The sequence below is a fragment of the Rissa tridactyla genome, chromosome 8 (assembly GCF_028500815.1).
Source record: "Rissa tridactyla isolate bRisTri1 chromosome 8, bRisTri1.patW.cur.20221130, whole genome shotgun sequence".
Classification (NCBI taxonomy): Eukaryota; Metazoa; Chordata; class Aves; order Charadriiformes; family Laridae; genus Rissa; species Rissa tridactyla.
Genome location: NC_071473.1, coordinates 16,734,567 through 16,760,890, shown reverse-complemented (window position 1 = coordinate 16,760,890; position 26,324 = coordinate 16,734,567). Strand labels below are relative to the sequence as shown.

At 45.3% G+C, this 26,324-nt stretch overlaps 2 protein-coding genes across 13 annotated transcripts in view; both read left to right on the top strand.

The window, feature by feature from the left end:
* TRAP1 (TNF receptor associated protein 1) overlaps positions 1–9,758 on the top strand; it is a 30,914-nt gene extending 21,156 nt beyond the window's left edge. Inside the window, exons 12-19 of one of the 2 annotated variants that reach the window (XM_054213135.1) lie at positions 296–443; positions 972–1,157; positions 1,547–1,685; positions 2,143–2,228; positions 2,708–2,853; positions 3,242–3,314; positions 3,638–3,772; positions 4,563–9,758. In XM_054213135.1, the coding sequence (XP_054069110.1) occupies positions 296–443; positions 972–1,157; positions 1,547–1,685; positions 2,143–2,228; positions 2,708–2,853; positions 3,242–3,314; positions 3,638–3,739 (880 nt within the window). In that variant the 3' untranslated portion in view covers positions 3,740–3,772; positions 4,563–9,758. Of the gene's footprint in view, positions 1–295; positions 444–971; positions 1,158–1,546; positions 1,686–2,142; positions 2,229–2,707; positions 2,854–3,241; positions 3,315–3,637; positions 4,489–4,562 lie in introns of those variants that run through there. The other variant, XM_054213134.1, reaches the window with a different exon arrangement.
* Positions 9,759–11,261: 1,503 nt separating this feature from the next.
* Positions 11,262–26,324, top strand: part of SLX4 (SLX4 structure-specific endonuclease subunit) — a 31,356-nt gene continuing 16,293 nt past the window's right edge. For 2 of the 11 annotated variants that reach the window (XM_054213132.1, XM_054213122.1), the window contains exons 1-7: positions 11,268–11,377; positions 12,063–12,159; positions 18,735–18,837; positions 20,586–21,342; positions 22,530–22,793; positions 23,612–23,786; positions 25,587–25,802. In XM_054213132.1, coding sequence (XP_054069107.1) covers positions 20,973–21,342; positions 22,530–22,793; positions 23,612–23,786; positions 25,587–25,802 — 1,025 coding nt within the window. In that variant the 5' untranslated portion in view covers positions 11,268–11,377; positions 12,063–12,159; positions 18,735–18,837; positions 20,586–20,972. Of the gene's footprint in view, positions 11,378–12,062; positions 12,166–18,075; positions 18,210–18,734; positions 18,838–19,961; positions 20,059–20,585; positions 21,343–22,529; positions 22,794–23,611; positions 23,787–25,586; positions 25,803–26,324 lie in introns of those variants that run through there. The other 9 variants (XM_054213130.1, XM_054213127.1, XM_054213124.1 and 6 more) reach the window with 9 other exon arrangements.

Genomic DNA, 26,324 nt, shown 5'->3' with positions numbered 1-26,324 from the left:
CTGTGCACAGCTGGTTAGGTACTGCAGCGTCACTGAGTCACTGGAGTTACTGAAGATTTGAGCTTCAGCAGTACGTTTGTATCACAGCCCTAGCTGTCTCTCCAGCTCAAGAGCTGCTCTGGACTGAGATACAAAGAACAGAGACATGGAAAGGAGACAGTGGAGCTAGAGCTGCTTCTTCATTGTCATGTTTACAAATGCATCACTAAAACACTGCACAGGGAGAGGGATGTTCACCTAAAATCTCTTGTCTTGGTCTAGCAGCTATCTTTAAAAAGGCTTGTTCCTGCTGCAGGAAGCTCCGAGATGTTTTGCAGAAGAGGTTGATCAAGTTCTTCATTGACCAGAGCAAGAAGGACCCTGAGAAATATGCCAAATTCTTTGAGGACTATGGGGTATTCATGAGAGAGGGGATTGTCACGATTGCAGAGCAAGATGTCAAGGTACCAAAAGTCCTGAAGCACTGCAGCTGATGGGAAAGAGTGTTTGCCGCTATGGTGGCCTGGGACAAGGGGGGCTGCTGCTTCTCTGTGAATCTTAGATGCCCATAACTTGTGTTCCTGGCTCTAACAAGACCTACTTGTATTCACTAGTGCCCTAACTCTCACTCTTTCTGACTGGGTGCTGCTTCCCACTTAATTTTAGGCACTGTGGAGTCTCTGTACCCACACCGTGTTGTCAGCCCTCTCTGATGCAATATAAACTACAACAGGCGATAAAGTAGGGCGTTCCCCTACTGTTGTCCTCTGCCTGGATTCCCATTTCCAGGAGAGCATGACCTACATCCTGACTAGGCCACTTTTCTGCCTCCTTTATATCTGGAGCGGGAAAAGAAGGACTTAGAATCCCCTGAGACTTTTTGCAGGGCTGCAAACAGTCCTGTGTGCTACAAAGGGATGTTTTGGGGCTGGGAGTGGTCAGGTAGAGCTATAGTTGCCTGCCCCCAGCTCACAGGAGCATATTTCTTCCAGGAGGACATAGCAAAGTTGCTACGTTATGAATCGTCTGCCCTGCCCGCAGGCCAGCTGACCAGCCTGACCGACTACGCCTCCCGCATGAAGGCAGGAAGCAGAAACATCTACTACCTGTGTGCCCCAAACCGGCATCTGGCCGAGCACTCCCCATACTTTGAGGCCATGAAGAAGAAGGACATGGAGGTGGGTGAGCAGTGTGCCATGGCCAGAGGAACACCCTGTTTAATACCTTTTGCTGAACCCCAGAGCAGGAGCCTAGGAGGTGCAGTGCAGGGCTGGTAATGGTGTTACAGGCGTCCTCTGCAGGCAGGTGGCCCTTTCAGGACTGGAGTCAGAGCTGGTTCTCATTTTCCATGGGGCAGCAGGACTTGTTCAGCTGCAGACCTGCCACCCATGATAACAAAGCCCTCCAAGGGTTTGCTTTCATTGGAGGCCCTAAGCGATAGTCACGATGGGGCTGAACCTGCTAGTTTCCCTTGTGATGTTCTTGCTCTTTGGTGCAGAGTTGCCTTGTGAAGGAGGAAGTGCTGTTACATCCCAGACAATGTGGTGTTGTCCCTTTTTTGGCACAGGTCCTGTTCTGCTATGAGCAATTTGATGAGCTGACGCTCTTGCACCTTCGGGAGTTTGACAAGAAGAAGCTGATCTCTGTGGAGACAGATATTGTTGTTGATCACTATAAGGAAGAGAAGTTTGAGGAGAGCCAGCCAGGTATCGTGAGGTTCCCCTGGCCCTTCCTGCTGCATGCAGTCCGGCTGTCCTGCACCAGCCAGCGAGGGTACACCTCCTCCAGGAGGGTACTGAGGCAACTTGCAGTTCTTACAGATCCCTTTCATCCCATGTGATCAAAGTTTAAGCGATTTGCTAATTTAAACAGATGGAATGTCCTATGTGGAGTTTCCATGGTTTGAGTTTTAACAACACGCATACATCTGGTGCCCTGACAGAGCATCCAGGCTCTAGCAGGACGTGTGCCTGCCCGCTCTGGGTATGGCACGGTCTGGGATGAGGGCACATACATAGGTGTGTGCTGAGCGGTGCTGCTCTCCCATTTCCACAAGAGAACAGATAAATGGAAGTATAAAATGGACTGAGCTCAGGACTAAAGCTCGCTGTCCATTGGCACACTATAGATGCAGGCTCAGATGTGCCCTCTTTCCCCTGACAGCTGCAGAACGTCTGACAGAGAAAGAAGCTGAGGATCTGATGGCCTGGATGAGAAATGCCTTAGGCTCTCGAGTCACTGGTGTTAAGGTAGGTGTTCTGCGTCTGGGTAACTGCGTACAGGAGACCCATGGAGATAATAATCTAGGGGAAAAAGATGGTGACTGACTGGGGATCTGCTGCCACAGATTTTCCTTTGGACCCTGAGAGAAAGCATTCTTCTCTGTGCCTCCTTTCTGTAAATGGTATGAATGCTGGCATTTGTCATTTGGACGGTCAGCATGGCAGCGGAAGAACCACATCTTAATGTGTAATGAGCGAAGCCCGTTTTACTAGTTCGTGCTCAGGTTACCAGAAGCACAGGCTGGTGACTGTCTTTCCTGTGGACCAGTGGGGCCACTCGGACCCCCAGCTTTCCTGCTGGTTTAGGCAGCTCCTGTGGGGTTGGGATGAATCATGTTGGGGCTTGGTGTGGTTCTGTGCTGAGAAGACCTCAAGTCCTTGAACCTCCCCTACCTCTAATCCACATGCATTTTCCATCTGGGCACTGATGGCTGTTTTTGCCACAGGTGACTACGCGGCTGGACACACACCCCGCCATGATCACTGTGCTCGAGATGGGGGCTGCCCGCCACTTTCTTCGCATGCAGCAGCTGGCCAAGACCCAAGAGGAGCGTGCCCAGCTCCTGCAGCCCACCCTGGAGATCAACACAGGGTAAGGGGGAGCAATACTAGTGCTAAGCCTGGGGCACTGCGGTCTTGCTGGGGTGGAAGCAGAGAAGAGGCAACGTGAGGCTCCCAATTAGCAGAGCCCTCCCCATTAAGTGCAGTGTGTGCCACAGTGCCTTGGTCTGTGAGGCTGCATGGCACAGTTGACATGAGCCATCCACGGAGCGTCCAGCCTTCTGAGGACCATGGGGGTTAATAGGGATGGGAGAGAAGAGAGAAGCCCCCAGAACAGGAGAAAGGAAGTTGGAGCTATTTTGGCCTTTAGGTTTAGAACATTTTCTGCCCCCCTTGACATAGCTGCCCATTCTGGAAAGAATTTTCTCATGGTGTCCAAAAATACCAAGTCTCAGTGTTGATGTCTCTCACTCTTACAGGCATGCTCTGATTAAGAAGCTTAACGAGCTGAAGGACAGTCAGCCTGATCTGGCCCAGCTGTTGCTTGATCAGGTAAGAGCCAGGCCTTCTCCAAAAGCGGCACCATCCTCCCCAGCGCCAGCTTGCAGGCCATGTGTGGCAGGGAATGGGGCGAAGCTCTTGTAGCAGGCAGGAACCACATCCTTCTGTGGTTTTTCTTTGGGTATTTCTGGTATTTGTGGTCCCTGTGTTTTCCTACCAGATTGTTGTCCCAAAGCAGGGTCTTATTTACCTGGTGTGCAGATAGCAATGTGGCCTAGAAGACAAGCTTGTCCTGGAGAGTGACATTCACTTCCTCCCCAGCTCTCATCCAGCTCACTCTTGCTGCTTATTTAACGCTTTCTTCTCTTTTTCAGATTTATGAGAATGCCATGATAGCAGCAGGTCTGAATGAGGATCCCAGACCAATGGTGAGCCGGCTGAATGAACTCCTCACCAGAATCCTGGAGAAGAACTGAGCCCCAGAAGACTGAAGGATGAACTCTATGCTGGTATCTCTTTCCTCAAGTGCAGTCGCTCTGTCAGCTATCACAGTATCTGCTTGCAGGCACCATGCAGCGAGGGGTTCACGTGGCAGCGGGCCAGGGAGAATGCAGGGGACTTCCAACCCTCGCTGCACAGGGAGGAGCCAGTTGTAATTATTAGATCATACGTCATCAGCCTGTTCAAAGTGCGATGTTCTTAGGGGGAACAAATCCAGAGCTTGCTGCTAAAACAATATGCCCAAATTTCTGACACAAACCCGAAGAGCCTCATTTCATACTGTTTCTAGAAATGGTGTTTCCCAAAACAGATGCTGGCAGCAAGATTCCCAGTTAGATCTATGAATACACCCCTCCATCCACTGAATCCCTGTGCACCACTGTGCTCTGGAACAAACACTGTCAGAATTAATTTGTTAAGAAACTTCCACCTCTGACCAGGCAGGAGGAGTTTGCCAGCATGGAGGTTGCTGCCATGAGCAGACACAGATACTGTTGGTGGAACAGGTCAGTACAATCCCATGACAGAAAAGATCACCGAGCTGCTGGATAATTGAGTTCATCCTGGTCTTGCTGTGAAGAAAGGGAAGTAAGTGGGAAACAGCTTTCCAGCGTGTGGCTTTCTGGAGAGTCTCCAGGGTTTTTGCCTCTTCTGTGGGATAAACTGCATGTCTAGCTGATCTGTATTTATGATAAATAAACTCCTTCTTTTCCAGACCCCTCCACTCTTCTCTCTTCTCCTTTCTTTGTTGGTCTTTGTGTCTTCCAGCTGGTGATTTGTTGGTACTTCTCTCTTCAGATGCTGGTTGGTTCTTCAGGGCCCATATGCAGCAAGGAGCAGTAGCAGCGGGATCAGGAAGGTGCTTAGACCTGGATCTCACATGCTTTATCTGATGCTTTGTCTAAGCTTCGTCGTGGCATGCAACAGCAGCCTCTCTGGGTCCTCACCTCTCAGACTCAGCTTTCCCTTTTATTTTGCAAAGACCTGCAGAGCGTGCTGGTGTGGGAAGATTTTATGCGTGGCTGACAGAACAGATCCTAGCGGAAAAGGGGGATGCGTGGCATCATGTTGATGAACACAGACTGAAACGCTGATGGGAATACAGGCGAGTTGCTTGAAAGGTAGTGTGTAGATACTTGGCCTCCGAAAGGGCCTCCACATGGAATGCAACAGAGGCTCTTCAGTAAATGAGCAGTGTAAAGGATGAGTTGTTTCAAGCATGATGGTAAAAGGGAGACATGGGAAGTTAGTTAGAACCTGGTTTTTCACTTTCTGTACAACCTCAAGACATGCTGTGCCAGCAGAGAAGGCCTGTATGGATCTTGCATTAGAACTTCAGTGCTGTTTGTAGCGGTGAAGCTGCTGTTGTGCTCTTCCAGCTCCCATCCTCTCTACTCAGATACTAAATTACTCATCCTCAGAACTGTTGTCACTAACTAGTTTCCATCTGGCTTGTGCTCTTCCTGCAGTGAGAGTAGCACCCCCTGATTTTTCTAGCATATTGAAGTGAACCAAGTGTTCCAAGAGTGTGCAACGTGTGGGAATGGTGCTGTGAAGTGCCCAGCGTGGGCTGGTTGTGTCCTGCGTTTGCTCTACCAAATTTCCCCATGGGTTGGAATTGGGGATCTGAAACCTGGAATAATCTCATGGAGTTTATTTGTTTTCCTGGGTGTAAGCAATGCTTTGTGCAGAAAATTGATCTGTCAGGTTTGATTTTTACTGGTTCTTTTACTGGACCTTATTAACTGCTGCCTGTCTCTTTTTCTTGTTGTTTTGGGGGGATTTTTTTGTTCAGAAGTAGCTTTGAGCATGGGTTGGGTTCTTTTTTTCTACAAGTTAAACTTTGTGTGCTGACAAACTGTCGGTGATAAACAGCGTGGCCTTCTCTCCTGCTCTGCCCAGGCTCATCAGCTGTGGAGTCAAACCTATATCCTCCAGGGCAGAAGATGGAAAATATTTATAGGCAGCGAAATCCAATTTGAAAGGACATTCCTGAGACCTCGTGCTTTTAAACTTGGACAGAATCCCTCTCACGTCTGGCTCGGGACCTTGAAACTGGACCGGCCCATAAAGTAGTTCACTGGGCCAGATTGAGAACAGAGTTTTCTCTCGTCCAGACTTCCTGCTGAGACTATCGAGAGTGTCTTGGGTAGGCTCCAGGTCTGTGATTTATGGACAAACCACAGGCCAGGAATCTGCAATCTAAGCTCCTTGAGCAGCAACTGTTTAAAACATTATGGCAAGAAATGGCCACTGTTTCCAAAAGAAGAAAACTTGGGAGCTATTAATAATGTTTAGCACTTCTGTAGTGCCTCACAATTGTTAATCAATCCTCCCACTCTGCTTGTGAAGTAAGTCAGAATTATTCTTACTGTACAAATAAGGCCTGCATGGAGCTTAAATAAATTTCCCTAAGAAGCACAGTGAATCTGGGTTAGGGACACAGCCCAGGACTCAAGAATCCCAGTACAAAGTAAAACAAGTCGCCTCCAAGATCCAGAGGCATAAAGACAAATACCTGCTGGGTTTGGATGAGGCGATCGACACCACTGTAACAGCAACTTCAAAAGCGTCTCTGCCCAATACCCTGTTCATTGGGAAATTCTTCCCAGGGCAGTTCTGGGTCTGCTCAAACCTTATCCAGTGACATCATGTGCTTTCCCAGTAACCCCCAGGTTCAAAAATTCCTGGGATTTCAGAGGAGACCTGAAAGCTTGGCCGCTTACTGGAATTACCCTGTGCAAAGTCCTTTCCAGCTAGTTGTCTCTGCTATTGCTTGAGAAAAAGAAGACGGCATGCTAAAATCTATCTTGCTGTCTTTCTCGACCCAGAACAGCTCACCTCCTAACAACACTTCTGGAGTGGGTTGAATATGGGTTTTCCTTTTCTTTCATCAGCAGGAAGCTTTTCTTCCAGGAAAAAAAAAAAAGTAATTTGTTCTCCCTCTGCAATTAGAATCATCTTTTGTTTCTGCTTGACCTCCCCCTTTACGCTTAACTTCCGTTGTCTCTAGACCACTGAGTGGCCGATGCTGTGGCTGCAGCACAGTCCAGGCCAAGGGGGGGGCGTTCATCCGCCCGGACAGTCACTTTACTGTTCTCACCCATGATGGAAGGGTGGGTGCTGCTTGGTGCTGTCTCCCACTCTCAGACCTGGAGCCCCTTCTAGCAAGAATTTTATCTCAAATCACAAGCCTCTTCCCATCGCGTTGCTCCCAGAAACACTCAGGAGTGTGAACAGGTGGAAACAGGTAAAAAAAACTGCCACAAGTCCTGGTCGAAATAGAATAGTTGGCAGGAGAGCAAGGACCAAAGGCTTCTGCAAGTACTTAAATTCGTAAGGACTCCTGATTGTCTCATTGCTGTTGATCTATTTACAGCAGCAGGAAGGATGAAAAATTGGTGAAAGAAGCAGTTTCCTCCTCTTTTTAAACTGTATGGTAAAAGGTATCGTAATGAATTGTCCATTAAACATATCTGCCCAAATTTATTCCAAATGTCAAGGTATGATCTGCAAGGGATTTGGGGTCAGGTAAGAGCAGTTAACAAAGCAGCAGTCTCTGAAGCCAAGCAAAGCTTGGACCTCCTTTTGCAGCCCAAGTAAATGAGGGGTAATTGGGGTTAAAACCTGATCCAGAAGTAAATCAGTAAGTAAATCCTCGTGGAACTGTCCCAAATTAAACCCTTAGAAAGTCAGGAAGTCAGAGCTGTGACAGGAGGCGGAGGGAGATTCAACTGGAGTTTTGTTTTGCTAATGTATCTCAGTCACTGGACTTGTTCTGCTCAAGTGGTTTCGCAGATATTTTAAAAAACAAATGTTCTAAGTTATCTTGCAGCATGCTTCAAGAAATTAAAGGATATGGTGTGGATTTTTTTAAGTTGGGCACTGTATTTTTAACGTGTTTAGAGATTCTTGGCATGTTTAATGCCCCATGCCCTTACTGAATGATGGTGATTCTTCTTGAAAATTATATTTGATTTCACCTCCCAGGAGAAAAAGGCAGACTTTTTGTTTATAACAAATTAATTTGACATGCACACTCTAACTCATGCTGTGCGACTTACTGAATGGAAACATGCATAGTTTTCTGGCGGGCTTACAAGAGGAGATGGATATAATGGCATGCATCAACCCAAAATTCACACTTTAGAGGAAAACAAACCAAACCTGCTCTTGAGGAAAATGCTGCCTTGTTGCTTGTTTTGCCCTTTCAAGAGACTCAGTGCGCTGGGTATTGTGCTGAGCCAAAGTCCATGAGAAAGGCAGATTAACACAATAAATTAATGCAAAGCCTAAACTTTACTCATTGGATTCTGCCTCCGCGGCTGCCTCTCTGATCACTGCTGACCTGGATTGAATCAATTTGTATTGAGAGCTTTAAAAAGCTAATCTGGAGCTGCCAGAGAGCCACCAGTGTTACAAGTCTTAACACCGATCAGTAGATCTGCCCATCAGACTGAGCAGAGATAACGAAGTGAAACACAGATTTTGAGAAATGCTGACCAGCGTACTAGGGATAAATATATAGGTATGTATATATAAGACGTAATGGGTGTATTCATAGATACGTAGATAAACATTTATTATAAATACCATCGCACAGCAAATTCAAGCGCAGTTATTTTAAAAACATTTTAGTATTGGCAGTAGTGTCCACAGGTTCCATAATCATTGTTTTCTGCAGAGACAGCTCAAAACCAAAGTGTGATAATAAATATCCTGTGTTTCACAACGTGTATCAGAAGTGTTGCTATTTCAGGGACCTGCCTGCATCTACACAGTTATAATTCATGGGAGAGTACCACAAGCATGCATTAAATTCAGCCAAGATTTTCATACTAGAGTCTAAAGCGCTGGGGCCCTCTGCCATATCTGATACAGAGCAGTTCCCTAGTGGGGAGAAAAAGTGAATTATTAAAAAATTGCTAGCCGAAGTCTAGAGAATCAGATAGTCTGCCTCTTACCAGCTGCCTGATTTTGGGAGAGCTGCTTCGCCTCTCCATACCTGTAACTGCGGTGGCGTCTTCTGGCTGACGTTGGGTACAAATAGCAAATAGAGCCTGTTGCAGTAGCCACGTCCTTGTTGCCTTTGGGAACGGTTAGAGGCCTTGAAACGTCCCGTGAAATAGATACCGGTTTGGTAGCCAGTACATACTGTTACACGTCGTTGCTTTTGGACCTGTCTGTATAAGAAATACCACAGTTCCTTTGGGTCTTCTCAATGCAGACTTTTAAAAGGCTGCATTTACACCCATCGACAAGGCTCAGGGTGTTGGTACACCTCACATTGAGCGCTTTAAAAGATTCAAGCGGTGAAAAAAGATGTTTGTGCCTGTTACGTGTTTCACATTTCTCAGGGGCTCTTTTCTTTGGTATCTTGGCGCTTTTGGAACAGAAAATTGCATTTGACGACATGAAATGCAGCAGAGGAGCTGGAGGCTGCAGTGTTGCCTGGCAGCCGCGATGCAGAGGCAGGTCTGGATGAAGAAGCGCCTGTTTGCCGTGTTCAGCGTTGCTTCGAATGCTGATGGGTGGTTTCCCTGACTGCAGCTGTGCAATGGGGTTTGCAGGCTGTCTGGAGCCTTCTGGAGATGCCCCTCCAAATCCCCCTGGTTACCTTTTAAATATTTGGTGCTTTCGAATTCGGTTCGCATTTAGGGCATTGTGCAACAAAACGTTACTCTACCTTGGCTTGGTCGTTCTTGGGGAGCCAACGCGGTGTCTCAGTACCTCATCACCGGGGTATTTTTCAGTATGTTTGTGCAACGTGTGCTTGCATGTTCTTGCAGGATTTTCTTAAGAGTTCTTCTAATTCCCATAAGTGTAGCAACTTGAGAAAGAACTTGAATAAACTAGCAGAAGTGTTGAAAGACACAAACCAAAGGATTTCTTCATATCAGTTTGGGGTTCTCGTACTGACATGGGCACACTGCATCTCCTGGGGAGATTCACTGCCGAAAATACTCCCATCAGTCCTGCCAAAATAACCAGGGGCACCAATTCTTTGCTTAAAATTCAAGGGTTTCCAGCTAAAATTGTTTGAATTTAGCATGGGTTAAAAATTAAATTGCTTTGCTGGAAGTGAAAAAGCGTGGTGCCTCAGGCGCTTCTTCTGTTTTAAAAGTTGATTATTTTTTTTCTATAAGCTTTCCAAACAAGCAATGCTACGACAGTGTCAATTTCTCTTGGGGATGTCAAATTACAGACTGATATATAATTATGGAAAAATAAATGTTATGTGTAAAGCAGCCACCATATCGCTTATAGAAGCAATGCTTTGTATTTGTTAGTAAAACGCATATCTTGATGTTTTTGAAGGAAACTAATAGCAATATCAAACTAATAGCGTGTTCTATGTGCCGTTAAACCTCTTCTCTCTGCCTCTCGGCCTGTTAAGAAGTGTTACCCAGGAGCGATTTTGGTTCTTGCCGCATCCATACCAAGCATTGAGAAAGAAATGCCGATTTCAACACAAAACATGCATTCAAAACGCAAATCCAGTGTATGGCCCCCACACAGACACCCACCACTTCTCAGGTGATTTTTCCACCTGCAGACCTTTGGCCACAATTAACTCTTAATTGGGAGGAAAATAGTGTTGATCCCAATTCCAAGTTAATATTCAGTACGAGGTCTCCGAGCCTTAGTGAAAAATTGGCATCCATTTTCCTGTTTGATCCCAGGTAGGAAGAGGACAAAATAAGAAAGCAACGCTCTTGCTTTTGACAGATGAACTCTGCAAAAGCTTGAGCTGTGTAACTGCTTGCCTTGAAATTTCAACACTTCCATTAATTTCTGTAGGAGCAGCACAGCATTCGTTAGAACCCCAGTGCTTAACAACAAGCTTTAGCTGCAGCTCTGCAGCCTGCAAACGCGCACCTTAGGTTTTAAATGTGAAGACAAGTGACTTTTAATCATAGTTCTGTGCTCATGAACAGGTAGCGTTTATGTCCTTATTCACAATTTATATTTTTCTATGTGTGGAGATTTATAAGACATGAAAATTCTTTAAAAATATTCGTAAGCAATGCTGTATGCTTTCCTCTTTGGGGGGTATTTTTTCACCTAAGTTGCAATCAAAACCGAGAACCTCATCAGACGCTCCAGGCCGGGCCCAGCTGCGGTCCTGAGGCAGGGTGAGGCGGGTGGGCCCTCCGCCGCCTCCCCTGGAGCACGGCCGCCCCCGGTGTCCGCCGGACGGCCCGCCTCAGGCCCGGTTCGCCTCGCTGCCTGCCCGGGGCGGTGAGGCTACCGTTCGTTGCCCCGTGGCGAGTAGCGGAGAGCGGCGCGGGCCGTCTCCGCCCCCCGGGCGCTGCTGAGGGGGCACGGCGGGGAGCAGTACGGCATCACCATGGCAACGGCTGGCGGGAACCCCGCGCGCCTGCGCGGGGAGGGCGCGGCCCCCGCCCTACGCGCATGCGCGGGGCGCTGAGGCGCGCTGGGTGCTCCCCACCCCGCGCATGCGCGCCGTGCCCGCGGCGGGCTGAGGCAGACCGTTGGCGCCCCGCGCATGCGCCCCCGGCTGGGCAGGGGGGCTCGCCGCCGCCGCGGCGGGGCGCGAGGAGCGGCGGGAGCGCGTGCCGCGGCGGAGAGGTGGGCGTTGCGGCGGCAAGGTGGGCGTTGCGGCGGGGCCCGGCGGGGCGGGACGACACGCCATGGCGCGGCGCGGCGCTGCCGTAGCGGCGCCCCTGCTGCCGAGCGAGCCGTCAGGTGGTGTGACGTCATGACGCCGGTGCCGTGGGCGCGGTGCGGCGCCACCTGCTGGCGACGTCGCCGCGCCCTGGGGCTGGCGTCATCCAGCTCCCCCCGGGGTGTGACGTCAGCTGGGCGACGTCATCCACCTGAGGAGCGGGAGGAGGGTCTCCGGTGCGGGGCAGGGGGCGAGCCGCGGTGGCCACGGGCCTCGCTGAGGTGAGGCCAGGCCTTGGCCCTGAGGGCCAGTCGCCATGGCAGTGGGGAGCTGGAGCCCTGCACGGTCGGGAGACCCCGGGGGGTTCTGAGGGGTCAGTCATTGCTGCGCTGCACCTGCTGGGTAGTGTGAAGCACCATCCTCGACGTTAACGTGGCATCAAAATCAAAAATTCAGTGATAAAGCAACGAAAGGCGAAGCTGTTCAGTGGAAGGCCTGGTTGTGAGGGCGCCGGATTTTAAGCATGCGTTGACTGCTAGGAAGATTCATTAAAAACTTTTAACTCTCAAAGCAAACTTCTTTCAAGGAGTGTTATCAGGGAAAGCAGTTCTGAGGAGTCTTGTCAGCTGCTTCATGAGGCAACGTGGAATTTTATCTTTCTCTTCCAGGGCACGAGGAGCAGCCTGTGGGTCTGCCTTGAGGGGAAGCAACAGGTGTTGGTTGTTTTACTGACAACACTTTGTCCCTGGTCCTGCAGATGCACAGGTGCAGGTGCTTCTTTTAACCATGCTGTTTTTAAATAAAGCTGAAATTATGTGTCTGTTGGGGAAAACCACATATTATTTGTACAAAATAGCTTGACTGTAGTAAAGCCCAAAGGCAGTAACATTGACTGATGCTCAGTCTGTTGGCTCCTGTATCAACTCTCAGAAATCACAGGCTGGGTACAGTCACTGTTTTACCTACAAAAAAACCCTTGTGTGATTGGCTTTCATATCTGCTTAAGATCCCATTTTTCATCGCCTTCCTGGTCCCTCCACTCTCCTTTGATTTTGCTGTTTGGGTTATAACAGTTGTCTGGATAGCCAGAAGTCTTTTCATTGCTTTGCACTCTATGGATGTCTTAGAGGCAGACTGGAGACAGAAACATAATTTTTATCATAAGCTTTACAATTGGAAGAAAATGGACCTCGAGTTCTTTTTGCATGTTTGCTTTTCCCGCAGGAACAATTTTCATTACAGGTTTTTTTCCAAAGAAATGGTCAAATGGTAGAAAATAGCAATTTAAACAGGATGTTTGACACGTTATTGTATGCTAGCAAAACTCAAACTATGCTTCGGGATCCTCAGTTGAATTCAAGGCCCTTGTCTAGAGTTTCTAGAAAGAATTTTCCTGAAAGCTAAACACAGAGGAATTGACATCATTGTCTGAGAGCTGACCTCTTGCTGTTTTTATAGCAGCCTGTGGAAGATACACATTTGTGCATCGCAGAGATCACTGGTGTGGTACTAGAGTTTCCCAGAGCACTCACAGCAAGTCTGTAGGTAACAATATATTTGGATATTGAGAAGGTAAAGGAAGTAAGTTCGTAAAAGGAGAAGAAATTTTAATAGGAAGAAATTAAAAAATGTATTTTCAGAGCAGTAAACCAAGCCTGTTTATGATAGATGTAACAGATTTGATAGCATGGAAACATCACAAAGCAACATATCCATAAAGTGGTATGTTACGTATATTACTGTAGCTCTTGCATATGATTTTAGCTGAGAAGAGAGCAAGTTACTCATAGTTATAAATTAATGAATTGTTACTGTAAAAGATCACCTGTAGAAATACATGATGAGTTTGGTCACTTTTTCAAAGCAAGCATCTTTCTATTTTAGGGAATGTAGAGAAATCGAGGTACTGTATTAAATTTCACTTTATATTTGGCTTTTGTGATGATAAGCTTCAACATAGTCTCACATCAGAAGCTACACTTTTTGGGGAAAAAAGAGTACTGGTGGAACTTACATTGTTTTAAGTGAACATGCCCTTTAGAATATCAGTGTCTTCCTGGAGAGAAAAGGCTTGAGTATTTAACGTTAAAGTGTTCTTATTTCTTTTTATATTCACTTTTTCATTAATTACTCAGGAGATATTCTTGCCGTAAACACCAATAATATTGATTACTCCATTCTCGATCTACAAAATGATAGAGTAGTGTGACATGGTCAAATTACCCATACTGGAGTCGGGTCAGACACCTGGGATAAGGCAATGCTGTGGTCCGTTTGGAAGAATGATGGGCTGGGCCAGGCGTTGTACCGGGCACTGAAAAGGCAGGTTGAAACAGCGCCATTCCTAAGCTGTATGGCACCGGTGCTATAAGGCCTGTGGGCAATGCATCCTCTTGAATAAATCCTGCTGTAGGTTTGCTGTAACAATTTCACCACTATAAAGGAAATAGAACTTTCTTACTGTTACAGTATACCTATCCGTATGGCCACAGACTCATATAGAGACCTGCTGTTTACTGATTATCTGCCCGGACTCCTGATTCCTTTGTAGTCACTGCTTCCCAGGATAGATTTACCCATCTTGTAAGTATGGCCCTGTCCCAAAACAATGACTTTGTGCTAGTTTACCGAGTGGTCTGCACCATTCTGCCTCTGTCTGTCATCAACACTGTCTAACGGTTCCTTTCTCTGCATCATCAGATGGCTTCATCAGTGATGGTTTATGTCTCTCCTAACTCATTTCCTAAGTCTAAATAACAGAAAACAAGATAGGCGGAGAGTTAATTGCTGTGCGATGCTACTAGAAGCCTGTGTGCTCAATGACTGCTGTTTACAGTTGCGTTTTGAAAACTATCTAGCAATGTTTTAATAATTTTAAATGTGTTGTATTGATTTTGTATGATTTTAATTAATCATTTTGTCCCTCGATGCTTCTTTAATGGTTTACAAAAGAATTACACTTCTGTTAACACACAGAGGTCTCATCAAAAAGGTATTAGCTTAACATAGGAGATCTCGGTTTTCATAAAACTGTGTGGGTTGTTATTAATTTTATTATCCATCTTTATTCATCAATTCCCATCTAAGTCATTTCTTTAACTGCCTGGCATTGATCTCAGTCTGAAAGATGGGTGTTTACTTCCCTAATTGTCCTTTTTGAAAAATCAGTGACTTCTGCTTGCAAATGATCTGATTCTGTTGACAGAATTACCTTCAATAGCTGCTGTTCAGTATGCTTTGGATTACTGTTAAAATAGGCTACTTTCATCAACATCATGGGATGGATATTATAAGAATATTTAGTTCTGTGTATTCTCGGTATTAATAGTTTTACAGTTTGTTTTATGATGATCTAGTGGCTTTGGTAGGTTTTTCTTTATTGGTTTTGATGTACACCAAAAGATCTATTTGAAAGTCCTTAACTTTTCTGACCAGAAAACTAATCTTATGTCATTTTACCTCCTTCGTGTTTTAATACAATTCCCTGTTTATATTCAGTGCTATCCAATTCCCTTATCATGGTGTTATTTTACATATTTGTTTTTATTATTACTCTCATTACTTCTATTTCTCTGAAAATGAAATTAGATTTTAATGTTCTCTTTATGGATTTTTTGGATCTCTAGTGAAATGTTTTTATTCAGTCCTTAATTCTCTATTGTATTTTTCTGTTTAAATTAATATTTTTTTTGTTGTTTTCAATGAATTCAAATAAGCATTTTTCAAACACCAGCTGCATATATTTCTGATTTGTATGCTACTGTGTTTGCATACAAATCATGAGCATTTGCACCTGAGCAACCGTTAGTTTTTATTTTTACGTTCACTTCCCCTTTATCCTTCCAGAGGAGGTATAAAGTACAAATTCCTATTTCGGTGAAGTGCTTTATAAGGTAAGGTTAGTTTCTACAGCGTTTGAAAGATAGAAGGGCATTTTGTCATGTAAGTAGTGATTTAAAATTCATGTCTGGAGTGTGATAGATTTTTTACTGGCTACGAAATGCTTTACCATATGTACAAGGTACTAGCAGGGGGAGGTGTAGTCTTTAAAAGAAATGTGAGCATGGTGCTCTGATGGGGTATCAGGTAATAGAAGTGGGTAGTATCAGGTAGACATTGATACTGGTCATTGCTAAGATTGCTCATTAGAATCTGATTATGATTTTCCTAGCTATCATTTCCTCACTTACATAGATTTGAGTTATTTGCTAATTTCCTATATTTCCACATCTGGTTTTGTTATCTTTTTTGGGCACAGGGAAGCTGCCAGGGACCAGGACAAGGGAGCTGGTACCTGACTTGGAATTCCTGTTCTGCACTTACATTTGTTCTCTCCTGACAGAACAAGCGCTGCTGTCCTCAGTGTTAATGTGTTTGCACTTCCACAAACACAGTGACCCTGCGCTGTACAGATCTAGTGTTGCGTCTTTGTACAGTCAAGTTGGTGATAAAGGTATTGGTTAGTTCAGGGATCTGGGGAGAACAGGCTCTAGTGAAGAAGGTTTCTAAAAGTGTGGAGGATAATATGCTTTTTCAGAAGTTATACCATTGACATGGAGGTTCTTCTCCATCAGGAACCTGTAGGAAGACTTATTTACAGGATTTGGTCTGGAAGAATCCCTCGGGACCGCCTTCTGGTGTGGTTTCCAGAACAAACGCTACAGACATTCTTTCCCTTTGCAGTATTTGGACTGGCTTGATTGCAAGTTTTGCTACCAACCTTCAGATCTTCAGGCTGCAGCTTTTAAAAAAAAAAGAGAAGGGGAGGGGACATTAAAACTTTTGGTGCCAATGCAACAGCATGTATCCCGTCATCCTGTCTGCTGTCAGCACTCTGTAATTAGGAGCCTAGGTTCATACAGGCCCTGGCAATTAACTCATTTCTGAAGACTGAGACGATATCAGTCACTTTGATCCCATTCTTTGACTTTCTCTTAAGTTCTGGCCAGCCTTACAGGACTGTCAGGACTACTCCTATGTTGATTTACTGGTGGAGGAAGTGGGAGAAGGTGCTCCTGCTGAGAAAGCTGCCACCCTTCGTGCAGCAGCCCGCTCTGCCTGGCACACAAGCACAGCCTCGCTCCACGTTTCCTGCCTGGTGGAGACGGGTGCTGCAGGCTCAGCACCGGGTCTTCCTGCGGCCGGTTAGGAATGCAACCGCCTGGTAGCCTGGTTCACTGGTGGAGATGGGGGCAGAGGATCTGTCTGCAGAATGGGGTGGTTTGTACTTTTACCACAAGGAAATGGTATGCATGAAAAAAAATTCAGGTGGCGTTTTGCCTCGCTTTCTAGTGTTAAATAATCCCACTTCCCCTAGTGTTTCTTGTGAAACACAGGAAATTGGTCCCAAGGTAGCATGGCACTTTCCTTTTTTGAAGGTAGAGAGACAGGCTTTCTTTAAAGATGAGTAATTGAGGAGGGATATATACTGAGGCACCACAGCAGGGGTCGAGAGGGGAGAAAGTGTCTACTGGGTACGAGTTGCTGAGGCCTGCCTAGCACTGATCTACTGATCTTTCTAGCCATAATGATGACGCATTCTTGGAGACTGAAATGGCAGGAGAATTGTTCCTGGGACAAATAGGCAGCTTAAAGCAGCGAGTGAGCAGGCCCAGATGTTGTATATTTGAGAGCTCAGAAGAGATAGTGTCAAGTGGTTGGACTGCTGGTAGAAATGCACTTTAAGTAGTTAAAAGAGAAGCTGCTCTGAAAGGTGGGAGGGTAGCAGATGATTTACCTGTTGGGTTTGTTTTTTTTAAGAAGGATTCCATGATCGAACCAAGTAATTACAAGGCAGTAAGTCTTTTATATATGTACCTATTAAACTGGTTGAAATGATCATCAAGTTACTTGTAGATGTCTGTCGTTATATATTTTTAACCTGACAGCATCTTATTAACGTGGTAGCCTAGTTTCTCCAGTAGGCTGGCTCTCAATAGTCTGATGGAGTTGTTTGAATTTGTCAACAAATCAAGAAACAAGAATGGATTAATGTAGCTTGCTCAGAAATGCTTGGGAAAGGGGAAAGAGAGAAAGAGTTATTGGGAATAGTAAACGATCTGGGAGAGGAAACTGGCTGAAAGGTAGCAAAGAGAGTCGAAGGGTTCATTCCGAATCTGCCTCAGCATGTGCCTGGTGGTCCCATGGGACAGTGACCCAGCTTTTTCAGCTCAGTCGAGATCAGAGATGGTTCCAGCAGGCTCCAAGCTGCAGATAACACCATAGGTCATGAACTTCAGTGTGGAGGAGTGTGAAGGAGGGCATGGAAGTGGAAAAAGAGATAAATCATATGGAACACCTTAATGATACCAGATAGTGAAAGAGCCCTGGGCATCTCTGTTCAGGTAAAACCTTTGCTTGAGAAGCAGGTCCTCTCAAAACAAAGTGAAGAAGATGTTAGGATCTGCGAGGCCTGGATGAGGAAGGAATGTGAACAATGTAAAACTTCTTCATCAACAGTCTGCTGTCTGCAGTACGCATCAACGCATCTCAGAAAAAGCAATGGAGAGTGAAGGAGGCTTGGAGAATACTGAGGGAGATGGTGAGGGCCAGGAAAGATTCTCCTAGGAAAAGACAAAAGACCAGGACTCTTAGAGCACAGACAGTGAAGGATAATTTAATAAAATACTGAGTGGTCTAAAGAGAGTGGATTTGGAGTTTCTGTCCTCCTTGTCTCAACAGAATACAATCAGTGAAGTACCAAGGAAGCAAACAAACAGAACTGACGAAAAGGAATACTTTCTCCTGGATTTCTTCTGTTCAGGAAACTCAATTTAGTAGATGCCTGTGAGCCTAAAAATAGCAGGATCAAAAAGGTGAGGGTGTTACATGGCTAGAGCGTTATGATAGTAATGTTGATGGATCTAAGAATTAGGTGTTGTGCTTCTCGTTTCAAGAAAGTTACCAGGAAACAAAATTAATCCCAAATAGAAAAGGCAAGGACGGACTGTTTGTAGGATCATAAGATAACCGAGGCTGGAAGTCACCTCGGGAGGTCTCTAGTCCAATGTCCTGCTCAAATCAGGGTCAGCTGTGGGGTCAGACCAGGTTCCTCGGGCTTTACCGGGCTGTCTGACCTTTTCTGCCTTCTGAAGGGTTCTGGGCTTTTCCTGCAGCGGCCTGCAGTGCTGCTCACTGCTGGGGATGCGCTCCTGAGCTGAGCAGCCCCTGAGCAATGCGTCTCCCTCACCTACATATTTCAGGTCAATGGAAGTGGCAGAACGTAGCACCATTAGAGCACGTGCTATTGCTGTCTCCCTCCCCCTGCAGCTTGGAACTTGAGCAAAAGGAGCAGTCGGTACAAAATACACTAAATCTAACCTTTTCCTTCCATTTTCCAGGTTCCATCTTTCATTCTTATTGGTCCTGTTTCGTACCATTTTGCTGATCCACGCTTACTTGAAGGGCACAGCTGTGCTATAGATTTGGCATCTAAGTGGATAGGTAAGTGCTGCTGTTTATTTTATTTGACCGGCTTTGTGATTTGTTGAGTCCCAAAATCTTCTAAAATGAAGTGAATACTATACTGAAAGAAATTATTTTCAAAGACGTTACTTTTCAAGCTCTACAAACTGTTGCCAAAACTGGCTGTTAGGTACACCAATAGCAGCAGCATCAGAAAGACTGAGATGTTGAACAGAGCAGGAGCCTGTAAATACAAGTTTGGAAAGGGAGCAGTTAGACAGATAAATTCTTAGTTAATTTTGCATCATTTATATGTCTGACTTGGTCTACCTGGGGCACTGCACATTGATTGCAAACGCAAAAGTGCTGATCTGTTTCAAGGTTTAATATCAGGAACTCACCATAAATAATATGACAGTACAAATGTGTCTGTGAGAGGTATTTAAAGCCATGGAGGATGTGAGATTCTGTTTTTCTCCACATGCTGTCTCCTGCTTAGAAGAAAATGGTCAATTTACAGTGATAACTACACCAAGATTCTGTCCAGGAAAATTAAATTTATGAACTGGCTACATAAAACTTCAGTTTCTCTCTAACAGGAAATGACTCCAAGATTCACAGCAAAGTCCTCTGCTGGTTTGGGAGCCTGAGTTTAAAATAAATAAATCCATTAACATCTGTAATTGCTTATAGGAAAGGCTGACCCATGAAAGTGTGTAACCAGCATTCCTTAGCCTCGCATGTCTGCAGCCAAGCCATTTGAGAAAACAATCTCGCATGTGTTTTTCCTGCTTTTTGAGTCTTTCTGTGCCCAGAGCTTTACTGGAGAAACTGAACCACAGCTGCTGCCATTCCAAGGGAAACACTCCAGTTTAGGCTTGAAAGAAAGAGGGTTTGGGAGCAATATAAAACCTCTGGTAAAATAGCCAGAACCGTAGTGAACTTAGGACTAGGAAGAAGAGGACAATCAAAATGTCTAAGAATAGAGATCTAGTTTTAATGTTGCCTGGGGCCTGATGGCATTTCCATCTGGACGTTGTACCTAGTGCTGTTCCAAATAATCCTTAGCTAGTACTGCTGTTCTCTCTGTAGCTGAAAAGATTAAGAAACTCATTTAAAAATACCATTTGTTTAGTCTGTTTACCTTGTGTATTTGACTGCAGTTTGTGAAATGTGGTCAGTGCCATGGTTTATTGAGTACTCAGAGGAATTGTTCAGTATTGGCAGGAGAGCTAATCCTGAATGTGAGCAGCCATGGAGGTAAGAGGAGAGAAAGGATGAACATGTTTGATAGAGTTGTTCTCAGACTTGTCCCAGAAACCCTTCTGAAATGCCTTGAAACTGCCTTTATTTACTTCTCAAAATGAGGTCGGGCTCTCCTCTTTAAAGCTGCTGTGTCGCAAAGCAGAATTTTACACTCTAGAATAGCTGCTTGATCTGAAGGACGTGTTTGGGTTTTTTTTCTCCCCTGCTGTATTCCCTGGTCTTGTTACATAAATGTAAGTATGAATGTGTATAAAAAAAGGACGGTCTCAAATCCTGAGCTCCAGGGCAAAACGCCTACCCAGTATCAGATATCTGTTTTGAACGCTTTCCTCTTCTTTCCTAATGTGGCTTGTGCGTGTCTGTAGTACAATTATAGTGATAGTGTTTTGGGTCAATATGTGCTTTTTCTAATTATACTATTTTATACTAATTCGCTCCTCCTTCAAAGTTCTACCCCAGCCCTGTCCCACAGTGCATCTGCATATGCCATCCTACATAATCACTTTTATGTTTTTTTAAAGGGCTTTAAGGATCTTTCTGAAGCCCTGTAGCATATCACGAAGATCTGAGGCAAGGTCTGTGCAAACAAGGTGCTTAACTTACGGTCTAGAGACCTCTGAACAACCAACTTGTTGATGCATTATGTGTGAAAGCAAGTGAGGTCCTTGGAGAGAGAACATGCTCTGCTAAATGGCTGTGAATTAAGTGTGGAAGAATGAACTGTCAGAACAGCAGAGAGGTGCCCACTGTGTTGACCTCATTGAAGTCTGGAGAATGGTGGTGGAAGGGACTTGGTGAAAACTGCAGGTCACAGAGGATGCAAATCTGAAATGGCCCTGCTATCTTCTCCTGCCCTCCTGTCCTCACAGTGTCGTTAGGCCACAGTGTTACTGGAACCTGCAAAGCCAATGGATGAACAGGACAATGATTTTAAAGAGTTGTGGGCAAATCTTTTGGGTAGAGCGAAGAAAAAAGCTGGGGATGCTGAGGCAGCGAAGAGGGCTCAGAGCAGGTCAAAGAGCACTGCAGCAAGAAGCAAATTAAGAAGAGGCAAAGCTGCTGCTAAGAGCCAAAACCATCATCACTTACCAGCAGCAAAGGCAACAAACTTCCATCAAGATTTGGGTCCAAAGAAACAAACATTGGTGCACAAAGATGATGATGATGCTGTGGCCTGTAGTAGTGGTGAGACTGCACAAGGGGATGGAAAGAGAAGCCCTTTCCCTGCCAGCCAGCAGAGTACAGTGTCCACTGAGTGTAGCCAGAGGACCCTGACAGGTAAGTGAACCCAAATCTTTGGAACAGAAAATAGGCTGGGACTGAAAACACTCTGTAGTTCAGTGGAGCTCTCCTGAAGTCCACCCAGAGGGGACACATAGCAACGCTGGTTGAAGCAGGCTTGCATCTTGTGTTTCCATCTATGCTCACCTACTTAGGCTTATCCAGGGGTTTAACCTAGGAGTGTGGTCTGTGCTGCAGGCAGGCAGAAGATGTCCTTCAGTAAGGTGAAGCCTTGGTACAAAGTGATGTGTTAGGCAGTCATTATTCACTGTTTTTTGCAAAATCAGAACTGAGAAAAACACCCTCAAATCATCTAGAAGCATCTTAGAATACATAGAGGTGCTTTTTCACCCAGCGCATCATTGTATTGTGGAATATATTTCTGGCCTTGACAACATCCAGCGGCAATATAAACAAGTTAAGACAGGTGTTGGATTAATTCAGAAAGGATTAGTCCTTCAATGGTTGTTAAACATAATGGCCAGAATGCAGTCACCAGTGCAGGAAGTCCTTAAACTGATAAAAAAGGTCAGCCAAGGGAAGAATTATTTTGTTCCTGTCCTGTCATGATCACCCTTTCTTAAGTGTGTGTTGTTGAGTGCCACAGAGAGAAGATACTGGGCTGGCAGGGTCTTTGGTCCCATCTTATGTGCTGTCCATAACCACAGGATACCTGAAGCCAAGCAGTGGTATGCTGAGGTGTTTGTCTGGCATTACCTCTGCCCGCTGCTTGTTACCGCCTCTCTTTGGGAACTCATGGTCCCTTCAGCTCACAGCCTGAAAGTTCAAGTCACAGGTAGGGTTTGGAGATCAGAGCGAAGAACAGCAGGAACCACAGGACATCCTGTGGTGGGAACGCTGGGGAGAGCGGGGCTGTAGGGCTGCCTTGCTTGTTATTCTCGCTAGTGACCTTCAGGCAAGGCCTTCCTTAATATTCCTTCCTTTAAAAGGGATATAGAGACATCTAAACACCACTGTAGCACAGAAGCCTGATACTGTTGCTGTGGTTATCAAGTATAAAGTCATAGCTGAACACATTGTTCACTTCTTCCTTTAAGAATGGTTGTTGCAGAACTGAGTCTGGCTTAGGCTGCTGTAGGGGAAAGCTTCCCAGCAGCTCTCTGGGCAGCTCACCTATGTGCTTAAAACTGACTGGTAAAGGTCTGGTGTTTCTCCCTGTCTAGTAAATACTCTGAGTGGCTCTTCCCAAACTACGTTATCCTTCCATCCTGCTACGCAGCCAGGGACCTGCGCTTCACCCACCTCAAAGATACCGCCGCTGGCAGGGTCAAAGATGCGAGTAGCAGAGCTGGTAGTGGAGAGAATGCAGCAGTTCAAGAGAGTGGCACCTGAACAGCTAAAACACACCACAGACGACGGCTTACCGAAGTCTGTAGCCAGCATGGATTTCCCTGACGAAAGCCAGGAGCAGAACCCACCAGAGAACGGTATGTTTCTCCCGTTAGCTCTTGTACGTGCAGTAAGAGTGCTGTGGGCTGGTGAGAATGGTTGCATGAGAAGCAGTCCAGATTCCTGGGCTTTGTTCCCAGCTAGCCTAGTGGCTCGGTGTGCAGCACTGTATAAATCACTCCAGATCGCTGAGAAAACTTGCTTTCTCTATTGTTAAAGGACTACCTATACTTTTTTTCCCAGCTCTGAGGCTGAATTAACCTTATACTCAGTTCTGGAGGGATAATTGTCTTCTTGGAAACAGGTTGAAATTCCAAAAGGATCCGTGAACTTTGTCATCCTTCCCTTGGGACAGCGTTAGGCAGCTGTTAGGTAAATATGACTCTTAGGTAGGCCCTGTCTTTGGTAGATCTCCGAGCACACTACAGAAGTAATGTGTTCTATGCAGATGAATTAAATTGACAGCAATTTTTCTCTGGTTTGGTTCTTCATAAGTCAAGGCCCTGTTGGTTCTGTATGGACATGAAAAACTGCTGTGTTTTAATATGTTGTGTGTCAGATCCCATGTTCTCCCCAGAAATTTTAGTCAAAACCTACCCTTCATTTGGCTCTGCGTGTGATGTGCTGTGAACAAATTGCCACCTCCTGCTCCTCAGCTAGTGCAGGCCTGTAGCATTTAAAGAATGCAGTATGTGCTTTCCCTTGTGAGAGATCAAAGATGAAGATGCAAGAGAAAGATTGCAGTTTATTTTTATGTCTCGTGTAATAAACTAATAATGACAAGTATAACAGCTCCATGCCTTTCATACAGGATTCTTAGTTTTCTCTCTTATATCATTTCTCCTGTCTTTGCCAGATACCCACCATCTTCCATCCATGGAGCATGACGGTGCTCTGGCTTTGGCTCTTCAGCAGGAAACCAAAGAGGAAGCCCTGGCAAGCCTAGAGGATGTAGGCTTGTTTTTTTGTCAGATCTGCCAGAAGGATCTCTCAGCCATGAACACAGTGCGACGAGAGCAGCATGTTAACAGGTGAAAGACCAGCGTGATGTGTCCTGTCCGCATCCTCTCCCCCTTAACCTCACAGACTGCTCGCTCGGCTTAGCCATTAAAGAACATGGTAGCAGGGGAGTCTGCATAGTGACACTGACCTTTATGGCTTGAATTAACAAGTCGTTTTTATCTCGAAGCAGAGGCTGATTGTCTTGCCCTGCCTGGCTTCTGCATGTGTGCAGTAAGGCCAATGCTGCCTTCAGCAGTAGTGTGGTACAGGGCTGTAACTGTAAAGTGGCTAGCAAAATTCATGAGGACCCACTACTGCAGATTTTGAGATCTTCCAGTTTCAGTCAACAAAGTAATGTTTGATCTATTTTGCTAAAAATTGTTTGTCTAAGGACATCTGGTATGTCACTGTCTATCCGAGCTGTTTGCTGAGGGAAAGGTGATGCTGTTCAGAAAGATGACTTAACTTGCACTGTAGAACTTTGACAGTGAGAGCAGAGAGGCTAAGGGAGGGCGTCCCTGCCTTCTCTTTTGCCAGAATGTGTGCAATTAAATTGAAATTAGTGCCCTTAACAGTTTCCTTAGTGGTAAATGTTAATTTATTATGTAAATGTTAATAATTTATTAGGTAAATGTTAATATATTATTTACAGATAGCTCTTTGTAAGTCTGTCCTCCTCTCTTGAGAAAGTATCAGAAACACCACATTTGAATGGTTGTAATTTCCGAATTCCAGCACTTTGAGAGAGGAAGAGTGATCTGATTTGTCCAGTCCTACATCACAGTATTGAGTGGCTCATATTCATTAGGGTTGGCTGCAGCTGCAGCTTTAGAGGTGCTGTTGCTGTTTCTGTCTTCAGATATTTACTGCTGCTTGAGAAGACAGAGATCGTAAAACAGTGGCAGTGTGTCAGAAATGGTTTTTTTGGAAATTAAGTCTGCTTTCTGAACTATTAAGCGTGTAATCATAAAATGGGATTACAAGGTCATATTAGCCATGGATTTTTTGATAGCAGTCTTCATCACAAGATGTAAAGCTGTAGATGGATAGATGCACTGGAAAACTAGTAGTCACCCATCCTAGTACATCAGATGAATGGTCTCCTACACGGAGGCCATTGTGTGTGTAGGTTGTGTGTGTCATTACCTAATCAGGGAGTGATTTTTATAACAGGTACTGCAGATCCAGGATTTCACACTCTGGATCTCTTTGGAGAAGACAGAAAAAGAACCGTTAAAATTTTGTACGTAGTTTTGACCTGCCAGAAATTATTAGAAGTCCATTATCCTGCACTCTAGAATGCAGTGTTAATTTTGACTGGTCCCTTTTCTGTGACATAAAACACTGTCCTCGTCAAGTGAGATATCTGACTTGAAAACGTTTACATTCTTGACACTGTATGTAGTTACGCCTACAAAAGTAATAAGAAGGACAAGAAGTAGTCCTGTTTTGGGTGAGAAAGGCTTACCACTTCTCTGGTAGGGTGATTTGATTCTTATTTTAATGGTAGTGTATAAGTTGTCTGGAATGTTAGAATGAACGCAGAAAGAGGGAACAGGTAATGGACACACGATGAAGTTGAAGAAGGTTATTACCTGCGTTTGCTTCTGAGCAACATGTTTTTAATATGTCTCTCTGAGGCAGCAATCTCCACTTAACTGTTACATGTCGTATTCGTCACAGTGGTGGGCACATAATTCTTCAGAGCTTGTTTCTCTGGCTGTTACAGATATTAGAGATGATTGTACTTCCTTTTCTTTAATATGGTTTACATCTTAGCGCGGACAGTTTTAAAGTCTTCAGAGGTAAGCTTTGCCATCACCTCACAGGTGTCTGGATGAGATGGAAGAAGCACAGATGTCATCCTCCAGCAAACCACCGGTCCCTGAATGTCCCATCTGCGGGAAGCAGTTCCAAACCCCACAGAGCCGAGTCAGCCACTTGAAACGCTGTGCTGTCGAGATGGACGTTCCTCCTAACCTGCTTCTTCAGGCAGTGCAATTGCAGGTGGCCACATTTGGGGATGCACCTCTTCAGTCTCCCAGGTAAGCTGGTGAAAAGAAAAGGTGCTGGTTACTTTCTTTGGCCTGAGAGACATTGACCAGGTGCTCCTGAATGGTAGAAGCAAGGCAGACTCACACTCTGGGTGGGCCCCAAGTCCAAAGAAGGTCAACTAGAGCCATGACTTAGTACCACGTGAGGAGAATGTGGTAGTTAGTTGGAGAAATCATCTTGCTTTCCTTCAGAAGGTGGTGGATGACTTTAGAAGTGGATGAAGGCGGTCAGGTGGTGGATGACTTTAAAAGTCAGCATGCAGGAGCAAAATGAGGAGTAAATAATCTTACACTGGTGTGTCAGAAATATCTGTGCTCTATGAGACAATTATGCAGTAAAGCTGAATGGTGTGTTTGGGCTTATTAAGTGACCACATAGTACGAGTATGCTGTTTCTCCTGAGCATCTGTCGTGCCAATGCCTCAGCTATTTGGCTTGTGGCTGTACTGGATGTGTATGCTTTACACCCCGAGCCAAAGAGGAAACAGACGTGATGTTTTGAAACGCAGAGCT